Genomic DNA, 14,635 nt, shown 5'->3' on the forward strand with positions numbered 1-14,635 from the left:
AAAACTTCTGCCTTCAAAGGCAAATACACATTCACTCTCTGTGTTTCTTCAGCCTTCTCAGAGCCGGTGGAAGCACCAGAGAGACCTCCAAAGCCCCTGCCCAGAAGAATCAACTCGGAGCGTCGCCCCAGCCCCGTCCCGCCCGTCCCTGTTCCGCCCAGCAGCACGGCGACAGGAGGAGAAGCCAACCCTCAAATCAGTAGCGAGATCGAGCACCTCATGAGTCAGGGATACTCTTACCAGGACATCCAGAAAGCACTGATGATTGCACAGAACAATATCGAGATGGCCAAGAATATCCTCCGCGAGTTCGTCTCCATTCCCAACACCGCGCATGTTCTTACATAGCACACTCCTTGTGCCTCTCTCTCATGTTTGCTCTCTCGCCCTAGCTTGGCCAAGCCTGGTTGGGTTTAGGTTGGCACAGCCCAGCTCAAAGCCCAAAGCCCATTGCCTGCAGCACTGCCTCCGGTGCTGGCTGACGCCCTACGCCCCCTGTGGATTTTTAACTGGCTGTTACTCCAGTGAGCTCACAGCAGCATCTCTGGGACTGCGCGCCCTGCACTCCATGCGCTTTCAACAGTGTCTGGCCTTCTTTAAACTGCTCCAGCAGGCCTCTTCGTTTTCAAGGACATCTGAGCGCGTGTGGAAACAATGACGGGACGTCACGTGACGCGAGACTTTTCGTAAGAATCCTGAAGAAGACAGATTCTTACCTTTTCATGTCGAAGCCTCTTGCTGAAAATGTAACCAACACCTCACAAATAAAACTAAAAATGTATGTCTATATGAAAATTTAATATATGAGTAAATATATATTAAATGTGTGTAATATATACAGTACGTGCATATACAGTAAGTAAAAGATTTCAGCTTTGAGGGTCGCTGTTGGTACAAGCGATACGAGTAGACAGGGACCAGATCATGGGGGGGTTTGGCCCTTTCTGGCGGACTGAGGGATGTGAGAGTGCGGAGAAACACATGCGAGGAGGAAGAGTCATCCTCAGCAGGATGTGCCGGTCAGCAGCAGCTTAGTGAGCTTTTTCATGATGATTCAGTCTGTTATGGCCTTTGATTAACAACGTTGCTTTGGTACTTTTTTTTTTTTTTTTTTTTTTTTTTTTAAGAAACATGCTTGTTTTGTCGTGTTGTATTTCTCAAAGTAGCATGACGATGGTTTCAGGTCTGGACTGTTGTCTGGCAGTGTGTGTCCATATGTGTGTGTGAGCATGCGTGCGTGTCTGCCAGACCCTTTCTCCTCATGACCTGCTCTTAAACGACCCCCTGCTCCTGTACAACATGAATGTGGAATTCCAGTCAGTATACTCTGTAAACGTACTACTGCTCTAACTCATATGGCAGGGCCTAGTGTAGCTGTAGAGCCTGGCGGTGAGATTATTAGAGGACGTACTAATGTTGACGACCCTGCAGTACCAGACAGGCTAGTGTTGTGTGAAACGTGGTTGGCTGATTTTGTTCTGTCTTCGTCTAACTTCATTGGCTGGCTGGTTCGGATTCCTCTCTCCAGTTCAGTCCAGTGTTGTGAAACAAAAAAAAATGTCATTGATTTACTTTGGTAATATATTATTGTAATATGATCATAAATATTGTTATTATAATTAATTCAGAAGTGCTTCACTGCTGCTACTATTGTTAGTGCTAAACAATTTACGCCTTAAATGTACATTTGTGAATACTGTGTTTAACCTGTTTCTTTAAAGTGACAGTATCGCCCGTGTTTCTCCAGTCCGTGATGTAGCATACTTGAAAGTACAAGCGGCTTGTGAGCCTGCAGTCGACTCTTCAGTGTTTTAAATGTTTTATTAAAGGGGCACTATGTAGTTTTGGAGAAGAAATTCAAACTCAGACTTAAATTATTTACTATATTAATGAGGTTATAATACAAACTCATACATAACTGAATGAACAAGCTGCTCTCAGAAGAAAATCAGGTCCCCAGAACGCTGTTTTAAGCTAGAAAGGTGGCAGGGTCCGCCAAATATAAACAAAGTAAAACAGTGTGAAACTGTCGTCGTTTGTTTATTCTGTTTAAGTAATCGTGAAAACAAAGAGACTTTGTTTAGTTTGTTTCGGCATTAAAGAAAACATCCGTCAATGGAGATCTTTCTCTTCTGATGAAAATGTATTCCCCAAAACGACATAGTGCTCCTTTAAATATATTCTCTCTCTGTGATTCTCTACAGGTAGACTCAAAACAAAATGCTTTCGGTATGGAGACTAATAGATTAAAGCTTCTCTTTCACATCCGTTACCTTTCTCCGCAGGAGTTCAAGGAGTGATTGCTGAGGCTCTTTTAAAAAAAAGAAAAAGTAGGCTCATGGGTTTGCTGGCCCACCCCCAAGTCTACATTAAAATCAGTATTTGGGCCGACGGTAAGAACTAACTCAGGAATTCTGTTTATCTAAACGAGTGGCGTTCACCCCGAGGAGACGCAGACAGCAGCTCACCTGCCGTCTGTTCATCCAGGTGACATGTAGCCAAAAGTATCCGCTTAATGAAGTCACACAAGTAGCCTATTACCTTTTTTTTTTTTTTTGTCACATAATAACTTGCACATTTTTCGTATTATTTCCGATGTTGGCAGGACTAGAGACAGCAGCTTCATCTCCAGGTACTATGAATGATTAAGATAAATAAATGCAAGGAGCTTTGAGGTACATTGACATGAACTCTTCCCAGCATATGAAGAAGAAGAATGTTTTTTTTTGGGAGGGTGTAACTCACGTCAATAGCTAATCGGCCCTTGCTTATTCTGGGTAATGCTGTCTGTTGACTGGAAGCTATCTCCGCTAGTTCTTCTTCTGTTCCTAGTTGCCTTGAGAAACTTCTTGAATGATGGGTAATGGCCGGGGGGAGGGAGGGGAGCGGGGCCCCCCAATCCTCAATACTGTACCAATGTTTTGTTGATGTTTCGAGGACAGCGTGTCATTGTATGATTTACCGTTTTTGTTTTCGCACAGTATACCAATTTGTGCTTTGATACTGTCACTCTAAAGAAAAAAGCAAACTGTATAAAGTTAGTGATATGAAAAGAAAAAAAAATGGCTGTTTTATTTCATTTTTGCATTCCTGTACATGTATTTTTGTTCCAAAGGTTTTGTTTACTCGTGTGAATAATTCTGTGAGCAGTGCCATACGTTTGGAGAATCCTCACCATGTTTAAAACAAGGCCTTGTTTTTGAAGAGGGCTTGTAGGTATTGATCTGTACCCGTTGATCTCTAAAGGCAAGATTGTGCAGTATCGCTCATATTAATCTGTCCTCTCTGCCTTGTCGGCCGCGTCAGGCCTCATCTGTGAGTACAAGTAAGGTGCCGGATGTGTACCAGCCCCCCCACGTTACCCTCGGCCCCTGTGTCGGGGTACTTCAACTTTCTGCCAGAAGAGGGAGCCGTTGTTCCATGTAGCCGTGTCGCTTCTCGTCAGTAAAAAGGCATTCATTAACTTTTTGATGGTTTTTAAAGCTCATATCACTTTGGAAGTATGCACAGTGCTGTTAATAAAATGATAAGCAAAAGCCATCATGTGTTTTCCTTCTCTTCACAAACATTCAAAGGTGTTTAGCTTACAGGTGCCATTACTCTGAGAAAAAAAGTTTTGATTGCAGAGTTCATTGGCGCATTAGTTCATTGTGGAATAGACAATGATGCCATGTAACTAAGTACATTTACTCAAGTATTGTGCTTAAGTACAATTTTGATGTACTTGTACTTAAGAATTTCCATTTTCTGCTACTTAACACTTCTGCTCCACCACATTTCAAGGCAAATATTGTACTTTTTACTCCAGTTTGTTTAACTTCAGTTACTGATTTGTAGATTGAATGTTGTGTCAGTGCCAGTGCACATTTTTAAATTTATTTTATCAGCAGATGATGAGCACATAGATACTGTATATTTGAATATAATTATATTTTGTTTTTACTTGTACTTTAGGCACATAAGTACTTTTGTTTTTCAGATACTGTACTGTAAGACATGAGGGAAATTGTCATGAAGTCCAGGAAAGCTGTAAAGGAAATTTTATTAGGTATTAGACAACACAGCACCGCAGTGCTGAGAGAATAAGACTGCACTCACACCAGGGCTGCAAGGAATTGTGGGACGGCATTATCTTCTTTCCTTTGGTAAAGGATGTTAAGAAAGGAAGTATTGAAGCACGCTTCCTCAGCATTAAGAGAAATCCACCAGTTATTTTTACTCGGACACCTTCCTGAGAAAAAAATCAAGGCTATTCTCCTTTTAGACTCGTCAACATTGGAAAAGCAGATGTACTGATGGCTGCATTCCATTTAGCTGAGCCAGTTCTGGGCTCTGGTCACTCACTGATATGGCTTACTGGGACACTTGATGGAACGGAGCCATTACTTTTTACATCGGTGCCTTTTCTGCTTTGACAAATCAAATCGTCTGACATGAGGAGGGTCTGTTGAAGTCGAGCGGGAGAGGAACTGAAGCAGGTTATAAAAGACTCAGCAGCATGAAGGTGCAGATCTGATGACCCTGCTGGTTTTGAAGGGTCAGAAAAAGACTTCTACATTAGAAGTGATAACAAACTGCAGGTTCAATACTTCAGTGTTATTTCTGTTTATATTTTCTAGCTGACACTCTCAAAAGTGCACTAATGCAGTTATAACTGCATTAAAAACCAAAATCTGATTTGACTTTCCGGCTAATTGATCGAATCTGTTTCATACCTGAGTCATTTATAAAACTCTTGTGTAGCTGTATAAAGCCCTCTGTGTACCAACACACTGCTAACGGTATTACATTTAATTTGTCTGCAGGAGAGAGACAATAAGACTCTGTTAGTTGTCTGCCATAACAGAAAAGGTTACGCTTTCCTAGAAAGAACGATGTAATTTTGTTCAAATTACAGAATTTTTAAAAAATATTTCTTTCAAAGAATTGCTTCATTTCAACTCATGTTAATGCTCATGCATTACTTGTTTAACAACAAGCTTTTACATGCAGCTTCCTCTGGAGACACAAAACGCTTTATGCTGCTTTTTTCACATGTGCAGTCGTACTCCCCAAAACCTGTAAACACACTTTAATGTGAAAATTGGTGGGCTTACCCTTTAAAATGTCTTCGTTTTGTTAAACACACATCAGTCCATTGCGTCTTTTCATTTAACAGCCAGTCTTTATTTGGTATAATTTTCAAAAAACTACAAACAATGACTTTGTTGGTAAATTGGTTTGAACGTCATCAATGACATTAATCTTACATTTGAAACTCCAAGGCATTAAAAGGCATTTTGTACAGATTTTCAAACATCCCAAACCATCTAACAGTGGTAGTTCTTACAAAAACGGCAGAAAACAACAGAGGGCGGGGAGGGTTAGGTGTGGACGATAACCTGAACATAAGTGAGCACAGAGCGTTTGATTGTCTACAAACTTAATTTGCATATGTGGAGTCACAGTCATTCCCCCCTCCTCAGTAGTCATATACTGTAGTTATCATGTCACTAGTCGTCATGTGCGAGGGGGCTTCTGTGTCTCTCTGGGATCAAGTTTCAGTCAACACATGAATTAATTAACGCATTAAACAGATAAAGGAGGGCAACTTCATGCTGTGAATCAGATGGACCAATAATCTGTTCAACTCTCATCCTTCGTCTTGAAGAAGAAATAAAAACAGCTACAGAACTACATTTCATTCACAAACAAAAACAACTGTTTCACATTAGAGTAACGCAACTGCATGAAGAAAAAAGAAATCAGTGCACTGAACATTAAATATAAACAACAGACGATACAAAAACTTTGGGTTTGCTGATAGTTTTATAGGATTTGATTGAATTTCTAAGGCGTCCCGGGCCTTTTTCTTTGACTGTCGGCTTCAACTCAAGCACATAAAATATCAAAGTCAAGAAAACTACAACTAACCCCTCTATGTCAAATGCTGAACAGATTATTCACCCGTCTCGCAACAAAATCTTCAAACTGGGGAGCGTGAAGACGAGTGTGTTGGCGGAAGAGAAGAAAAAAACTACAAATGTGGATGACGTGTGATTAAAAGGAGTTTGTTTTCAGAGCTAAAAGGCAACACTTTTGGTGAGGCTGTAACTGGCTGTAGAGGGAAGATCCTTAAAAAAAATTCAGTGTACAGACTGAAGCTAAACAGGAAACAGACAAAAAAAAATTAAAAAATCAAAACAAGACATCTACCTAGCTCTCAATAAAGAATAAAACACTATCTGGTCATTTTATTTTTGGTTGTTTTTTTTTTTCTATGGTGTTATTTTAAATAAAGAAATATATACATAGATTATAATATGTACACTTGATAAAGAGCTGTTTCAGGCTGCTCTTCAGTGATTGCTTGGCCTGAGGTGATGCGTAGTCGGGTATAAAAAACAGTCCCTGGTCGAAGTTGTGCTCTGATTATTTGTTCTATGGACAATCAGCAGTATACAAGGCTCATGGTAACGAGAACTAGTCCTTGGCGTGAAAGGTTTGTTGTCAGAGTTACGTCACAGAGCGCTCAAATCGTTTCTCATTAAAGCTTAAGTTCCAACAGAAATGTGCCAGGATGTAAAGGACAGTAAGCAGAAGCTGCAGCTCAGAATAATTTGAGTCTCGGTCGTCTGTTGTGATGTCAACTGACAGGCGGCTGAGCTTTTTTCCGTGACGTAACTCTGAGATAAGGAGCCGCGGTGAAAGCTTGAAGGCATCGGCCGGTCTGAGCCTGAGAGGGAAGAACGGGAGCAGCTGCGGTCACCTCCTCACTTCTGCACGTCCAGGTACTCACCACGCTTTACTCCAGAGGCAGAGGCAAGACAAGAGAGAGGGAGAGGGGTGGAGGATATGTGAAAATGTTAATGGTGTAATCAGATCAGCAGAAAAACAGCATCATCTTTCAGGCAATCAGGTATTTACCTGGTTATTGGGTGGCTGCTTTTCTCCGTTGACCCCGAGGAGCACGGCTTCCTCTGTGTTGTCGCTCTTCATCTCTACCACGATGTTATCTTTGTTGGACTTCTCTTTGGTGCTGTAAGAATAAAAAACACTCCTTAAAGCCTACAGAGGGAGCGTGTTGCACCATCATGTTTCTACAGTAGCCCAGAACAGACAAACCAAACACTGACGCTAGAAGGCCTTTTTTCGCCTTTGTAATGGCCACTGCAGCTTCTCCTACATGCTCGTAAGGGGCGGGTGAGGAAAGGGGTGTTCAGTCAGTTGCAATCTGCAACCTCGCCACTAGATGACACTCAATCATACACACTGGACTTTTAAGTTAACATGGTGAACAGTTGTGTAGTTTTGCATCCGACAGTTGGGGACTAACGTTACCATTCATTTGGAGTTGTTTCTAGTCTAATACTCACACTCTTTTTAGCTCTGTGTTTGGTCTCCACCAACTCACCAGCTTGCCGCGCACTTCAATATGCTATGTTAAAATATGCTGAGGCTACATAGAGCTGAGGGGACCTGCAGAGTTGGTGATGATTATCTGTTGGCTCATCACTATGAGCAGAGTCAGTATGCCTACAAAACTGCCTGTATTTATGTTAGGTGAGGTGCAATATGTAAGTGGTGTTGTTTACTATGGGACTATCACCTTTCTCGGCTGGTTAGCATGCTAACTTCAGTCCCTGCAACACATAGACGTATTCCACAAAACATCAAAACTGTTAGTGCTTCACATTTGGTTGATAATTTCAGTTAATCTTTGAATGATCTAAACTAAAATTCTTACATATTGCACCTTTAAATTATGCAATCTTATTAGAATCCTTATTAGAGGTTTTGTTCCTGTATTTGAATTTTATTTAATCACTGATTTATGGTCAATTTGGGTTCTGATATCTTCTAAGCAGACTTTCTTGAGACTGTAAGGACATAAACGTTGTCCATCATCAGGTCAAACATCTCTGTTGACACCTGACATAACATTCACATGTGTTCAGAGGTGGATCTGGAGACATCTAATCTTTATTTCTTACTTGATTTATATCGTCTGTATCTCTTTATAACTCTGTATACTCATGTGCATTGATCCACCTGTTCTGTCTACATGCAAAAACAGTTGAAATAAAAGGGAAAGAAAAGAAATAAGTTCTTTTCTCACTGAATTGACTGTATTTACTTTATAAACCATAACCATCATCCCCAGGTCTAATTTGAATTGCATTGCATTCATTTTGTTTTCCACATCGGAAAAACTATAGAAAATTAAATTTTTATATAGAGTTTAGGAAATTTGTTTCATTTCTCTTCCATGCTCGCCTTTTTTCATTTCTCATTCTGTCACCAGAAGCTAGTTAGAGTATTTTAGTTACAAGGACAAAGTGCTTCTTTAAATATAAATGTCTACTATGATTAACGCTGGGGCTAAATTAAGACACGTCAAATCTATACCCTCGATGCACTTACAGGTCCTGCTTGCCGGATCGGCCACAGATCTTGCCCTTTTTGTAGAGGAAGTACAGCACACTCCCTAAGATGGCCAGCAGCAGGATGCAGATGATGATGACTACAATGACAACGCCGCTGCTCTCTGGTGGAGAAGAAGCACAAGAACAACCACAGGGTTACTCACTGTAACTGGATTATTGAATGAGATGGCGGTATATGAGGCGTGAGGGTCGGATACAGGATCCGGCAGGCAGGCTGTGCAGCAGTCCACAGTGTGTAGCTACAGTATAGAGCTTTTTACAGTGCAAGTCTAAAGAGGGTGCAACTCTAGCATCATTCAGGTGACCTAAACTTGGCAACCTAAAGAAAGGAAGGTGCAAAGTCATTCAGGAGTGGAGGAGAGGAGGTGTGCTCATACAACAGCATGCACAGGAAGAGGTGAAGATGATGGTCTGATGTTTTTGTCCATCAGGAAAGAGGAAGGTCTGATGAATGTTGGGAGGTGAGAGAGGGGGGTGCTGTGGAGGAGAGGTGGATGGAGGCTTTTTGTCTTTGAGGTGGAGCAGTGAGGGAGAGTCTGCAGCAGCAGCAGCAGCAGCAGCGTCACATACAAACCTTTCTTGATTTTCTTTGGTGGGTTCACTGTTGCGGCTTTGACTGAGAAAAACCACATGAGCACAATTATCAGTGGGTGTATTAAATAAGTCATATCAGCAGGCCTCACACACACACACACAGGCAGCAGAGGCCCGAACAGAATACAACAAATGTTTAACTTCAGTGATCTTATCTGTGATTAGAAGCTAAACATCTAGCCTGATTGGTCGACTGTGGTCAGTAGCACAGCAGTCATCTCCCAGAGCAGTCCTGTTTAATCTCATTTAATCAGCGCTTTGCCAGAAACGACAGCCCAGAGCAGTTTTTCTCGGAGGGGCTGGAAGTTTCCGGCCATGACGTACAAGAGAGAGGGGAGGCAGAAAGAGAGAAAACGCAAAACACAAGGCAGCGCCCGTAATGGGAGTCAGGAGACTCGCTCTGAGTGCATTTAAAGCATCAGCTGCTTTCTAGAGTCACACTGATGCGCATGTGTGTGTGTTTGTGGTTGCACAACGTGTATGTATCTGCACACCATAATGCTTACAGGAATGCGCTCCGCAAAGCACCGCTGTGTGCAGAAGCGAAGGAGTGAAACCTCCTCTCGTGCTGCAATCATTTCACACAATTTGTAGCACTCTTATTAAAAGACCACATATGAGCAAATAAAGTTTAATTACATAATGACTTAACAAGGAGAAAAATAAGAGATGTGCCAACAATAAGACACCTTGCAGCGGTAACAGACCGCAGTAATATCAGCCACTTGAAGCCATAAATACCTCGTAGAAACCACAGTTTTTAATCACTAACCGGCACTTCTCTAATTACCTGTCAGTCATGCCAGTGTGCTAATTGCTGCGACCTTCAGGGGCTTTCTGTTTTCCTTTCTTATTCTCGCTCTTTCTGTCTGACTCACAGAAAAAACAGGTCGGGAATGAAAGAAAGTCTCTCAACCATCTAACAATGAACATGCAGATAATGACCTTTACTGACAACTGAAGTATCACTCTCAGTCAAGTCCTTTTAAGGGGATTTCCTTTGTTGTAGCCTTTTTTTTTTACTTTTTGCAGTTGACTTGACTCGAGTGGTGCTTGGCACGATCTGATATCGCCGTGTTGGTGTCGTTTCTGAAACATCGTAATTAATGTTGCTCCAGGACCATCAGTGAAACCGACCGATCATGTTTTTATCAGAGCCAGTAGGTGATTTAAGGGGGACGACTGAGCAGCAGAGGAGGTGCAGAGACAGAGGGGTTGTTGACTTGAATATGTAAGTCTAGTCGGCTTGACTCATTGATCCTGTTGCTTAATCCCATTTACAGTTTTTATCCCTACGCCCCGTTTTCGAGTGCCCCCTTGCCCCTCAGAACAACGTCACGATGGATACTGGTTGAAATCTTCCCCTATCAAATAGGACAACCCCTCAAGACCCTCATACGTCATCAGTAGTCATCAATAATGTTTATGTAAACAGACACCACCTGACATATACAGGAAAAAGAACACTGCTTCATTACCTGTCCATCAGCAGTACTTTATCAGCTAACGTTCATGCTCATACCCTGCCAGTCTTCACTGATATTAGAGGAGCGGTACCAACATTTTGGGTGTCATATGCTATCAGAGGAGGGGAATGCAACATTGAGATAGGTCAGGATGCAGGACTGTTATGCACAAATGAACAATGTAACGTTAGCGAGCTAGCTAGTTAGCCACCAAGACATCAGCGAACTAGCAGCGATTGTTTTATGCTTGATATTAAGTAAAGGACCAGATTACATGAAACAACAGAGAGCTGTCAGGACACTCAGTGTGACTCTGAAAACTCTCTGTTTGTAGGGCCATGTTGGCCAAACACTCTCTGCCCTACTCCACTATGTCCAGCAAGAATCGTGATGTCCTACACCTCAGCAAAAGGGACAGGTAGAGCTAAGTGGCAGGGGCAAGAGGTGTATTTGGATTGGGCCTTTATCTGACTGAGGTTTGCAAAAGTTACAATCTCCTGCCCCGACCACGGCTGTGTGGGTCTGTGGGTCCTACTGATTATAGTTTTGTGACTTGCAGAGAAAGACCGGAAAAATACCCACATGGGAGAAGTTACCCTTTCTAACAAGTGATAAGTTGATATTGATGATATTTTCCTCAACCTAAGCAACTATTTTTGTTGCCTAAACCTAACCAAACTGACAGTTTGGCAATGCTATGACATCACAACTGTGATTGGTCAGTTGAAGAGATGGTCCTAACACCAACACGGTGATTTCAGATAAACCTGGTACTTGGTAGGCAGTGCAGACTGACTGTGGTCTTACCTGTGGTAGAGGAAAAGGTAGTGGTAGTAGTAGTAGTAGTAGTAGTAGTACTAGTGGTGGTGGTGGTGGCTGCTGTGGTGGCTGCTGTGGTGTGTGTAGCTGAAAACATTTAAGAGGCACAGAAAGGGAGGACACTCCCTGTTACACATTGGGGGAGGAGGGGGGCACATTTAACAGCCAAACAGCTTCACAGCTTCTCGTCCCGGACAACAACAACAACACAACACTTGAAATATCCAGAATCACAGGCAACACATCACAGCACGTGGCAGAGCTCGAGGCCTTCAGACAAAGTTAAAAATAAACAGCGGAGTGACACAGACGACAAGGGCAGGAACAGAAGGGAAGAGTGGGGTGGCGAGGGGGACAACAGATAGAGACGTACACACACATAAACACAAAGAGCACAGACAGGAAACACAAGCAGCAGGAGGAACTCACTGGCTTTGATGTTGAAGGTCACCGCATCAGTGCCGAAGTCGTTGGTGGCGTTGCAGAAAACAATGATGTCAGAGGTGACCTTGAGACTGACCGTGCTCTGAATGCCCTCCTCAGTCGACTTCTGGGATGCTGTTTCGAGGACCTGGCACACAAACACACGGTTAAAGACAAAGAGGGACAGGTCATAGGTCGTAGGTCAGATTTAAAGAGTGGAATGTAGCTCTGACTAGGCCCGTCATGATAACTAGTTTTGTCTGACGATATATTGTCCCAGAAATGACTGCGATTAAGCCATATTTTTGTCATTTTAAGACCATTTTTAATTCTTAAAAATATTCAGACAGCTGTAGCCGATCCAAGAATGTCACGTACCTTTCCATCAGAGGTGGTCCAGTCGACCCTGGGAGCAGGGAAACCTCTGACATTGCAGTGTAGGTTGACTGTCGTCTCGACTTGCTGCTCCATCTCTGTGTTGTCTGGATCAGTGATCTCTGGTGGGCCTGCAGACGGAGCAGCAAGAAAGAGGAACCTTGAAAACTTACAGCTACAGTACTATAACTGATAACTGTACCTCATCCTAACACACAAATACAATATGCTTTCCTTTAAACCAAAAATAAAAACACACATGAGATACTGATGTTAAATCATAACTTCCGTAATGGTATAATAGCTAGACAGAAAGCAGAAAGCAGTGTGATATCCAGGATCTGTGGTCAGGTTTACCTTGCACAGAAACGTCAAGTGTCCCGCGCGTTTCCATTCCCTCAATCTCGGGAACAGTCACCACACACACATACGTTCCTGCTGTGTCGAACGTAACGTCCTCCACGATCAAAGTGTTGCCCTTTGAAATCTCCTCTCCGTTCTACACACACACACCACGAGACAAAAAGCACATTTAATATACAACTGAAACACAGAGTACTCGTTTTTAGTAGAATTTCAAATAAGCCATTAAAAATTTGGATTCCTATTTTAACTGAAAAGCTAAAGAAGCTAAACTACTGCTAAAATAACAATGGAATGTTTTTTATTCATGTCTGTTCTTGGGCTGTTTTAGACAATCTGCTGCTAACAGAAACAAATCCTTAATTCAGATAATTATCTTTGGCATTTTCCGCCTTTATTGGATACAGTGAGAGGCAGAAATGTCAGAGAGAGAGAGAAGGGTACGTCATGCAACACAGTTTGCCAGCTGGAATCAAACTGCATGCACTGTAACCACTCAGCTCCAACAAAAACAAATCTTATCAATTAAACAGCCACTTCTGCGGACTTCCTGACTGGCTTGCTTTCACACCGAGATGTGATGGTGATGGGTTTTTTAAATGCATGCTAATCACTTGTTTTGGTACATTATTGAGACAAAACGTTGTTGCTGTACTGTATGTGTGTATATGACCTTAAACCAGGCTGTGTGTGTGGCCACAGAAGAAAGAGCGTTGCAGGTGGCCTTCAGCTCCTCTCCTAGGGGAACAACAATAGTGTCTTCAGGCCTCACCACAGCAGGATCGAGATCTACACACACAGCAGGGAGAGAGAATTCAAACCGGGCACGGCAGTCATACTGCTGTAAACGTTTCTGTCCTCATGGTCACAAATCAAATCAGTGCAGATTCCTTACAGTTGACAAACACAGTGGTGTTTCCTAAGATCTCCTCATAGGTGTCCGTGTCAAAAGAGGCGCAATGGTAAACTCCACTGTCAAGACGGGTCACGTTATGCAGCACCGACCTATCGCCATCCGAAATTATATCAGCCTGCAAAAAGCCAAAGCAATCTGATCAACACAGCAAACAAAAAATCTTTTGATTCAGCAGGTCTAAACTATGCTATGCTTTTCTTACCTCTTCATGCCTGAATGAATAAACTGAGGATGGAGCATTCCCATTGCCACGGCACTGAAGCTCGATCGAGTCCCCTTCCTTGATTTTGCCCTTCGGTGACTCCACCCAAACACTTACAGCGGTGGACGAGTCTGAAACAGGGAGAGGAGTTCAAAGTCAAAACACAACCCTGAACTTTAAGTTGCAGAAGGTTTTATGGGGCAACTAGACTAAATCTCCTCCTCATCTGAACCTTCTTCAGTCTACAGAGAAGTTGATGCAGTTGCAGAAATACGTTGACTTAAGGGTTAAGTCCACTTAAAAACAACCAGCACTGGTGGGCGTTTTTCTGTCTCTGGCATAGAAAGATGACGTCGACATTCTTAATCCCGCCTACAAACCTCTGGTTGGTTGATAACATGGAAACAGCTGTCAATGAGCACCTTTTTTAACCTGCTGAATAATTACAAGATCCTCACTCTGCTGAACCTTTCTGAATACTCAGATATATACAACTTGTAGTTTAAAGGGAAATTCCAGTATTTTTTTATCTTTTCGAATCTTTACATTATTTTTGTGTGTGTGTGTGTAAGTAAGTAATAAGTACAAAAAGTGTTGGAACCCATCCAACTTTGTTCCTGCCTGTGTTTTATGTGTCATTTTTCAATGTAATATGTTGTATTTCTTTTAATATCCCTGTTTTTGCACAAAAATGTACTTATTCTAAGTTATAGAAGAAGTCTGAGGCACTCAAGAGGGTGATGAGTTAAAAGCCTTTAATTTTTCACAGCTATTGAATCATAACAACAGTGGTCGAAATGGTCCCCTTTGGGCCTTTTCATTTGTAGGTTACATGTCTAACAATCAAGGTACCACTTACCTGTTCATACTGATCATATGACTTTTTGCTAACCGATAAATGAAAGAGCCCAAAGGCGACCATTTTCTATTTGCCCTGATGAAGGCCTCAATGGCTGAAATGTGTGTTTTTATTGTCTTTATGATTCAATATCCAGAATGAATAAATGAGCAATTAACAGCTTTTTAACTCATCACCCTGTTCAGCACCTCG

General features: G+C 42.2%; 2 protein-coding genes across 5 annotated transcripts in view; one reads left to right on the forward strand and one right to left on the reverse strand.

The window, feature by feature from the left end:
- cbl (Cbl proto-oncogene, E3 ubiquitin protein ligase) overlaps window positions 1–3,540 on the forward strand; it is a 40,186-nt gene extending 36,646 nt beyond the window's left edge. Inside the window, exon 16 of the mRNA XM_084350081.1 lies at window positions 53–3,540. Within this exon, the coding sequence (XP_084206207.1) occupies window positions 53–348 (296 nt within the window). The 3' untranslated portion in view covers window positions 349–3,540. The remainder of the gene's footprint in view (window positions 1–52) is intronic.
- Window positions 3,541–5,144: 1,604 nt separating this feature from the next.
- Window positions 5,145–14,635, reverse strand: part of mcamb (melanoma cell adhesion molecule b) — a 39,028-nt gene continuing 29,537 nt past the window's right edge. The window contains exons 7-17 of one of the 4 annotated variants that reach the window (XM_084351480.1): window positions 13,585–13,715; window positions 13,362–13,497; window positions 13,140–13,255; window positions 12,461–12,602; window positions 12,107–12,234; window positions 11,735–11,876; window positions 11,294–11,392; window positions 9,001–9,042; window positions 8,404–8,527; window positions 6,907–7,018; window positions 5,145–6,782 (exon numbers count right to left, since the gene is read on the reverse strand). In XM_084351480.1, the coding sequence (XP_084207606.1) occupies window positions 6,753–6,782; window positions 6,907–7,018; window positions 8,404–8,527; window positions 9,001–9,042; window positions 11,294–11,392; window positions 11,735–11,876; window positions 12,107–12,234; window positions 12,461–12,602; window positions 13,140–13,255; window positions 13,362–13,497; window positions 13,585–13,715 (1,202 nt within the window). In that variant the 3' untranslated portion in view covers window positions 5,145–6,752. Of the gene's footprint in view, window positions 6,788–6,906; window positions 7,019–8,403; window positions 8,528–9,000; window positions 9,043–11,293; window positions 11,393–11,734; window positions 11,877–12,106; window positions 12,235–12,460; window positions 12,603–13,139; window positions 13,256–13,361; window positions 13,498–13,584; window positions 13,716–14,635 lie in introns of all 4 variants that reach the window. The other 3 variants (XM_084351481.1, XM_084351482.1, XM_084351483.1) reach the window with 3 other exon arrangements.

The sequence above is a fragment of the Pagrus pagrus genome (genome assembly GCF_965226575.1).
Source record: "Pagrus pagrus genome assembly, chromosome: 4".
Taxonomy (NCBI): domain Eukaryota; kingdom Metazoa; phylum Chordata; class Actinopteri; order Spariformes; family Sparidae; genus Pagrus; species Pagrus pagrus.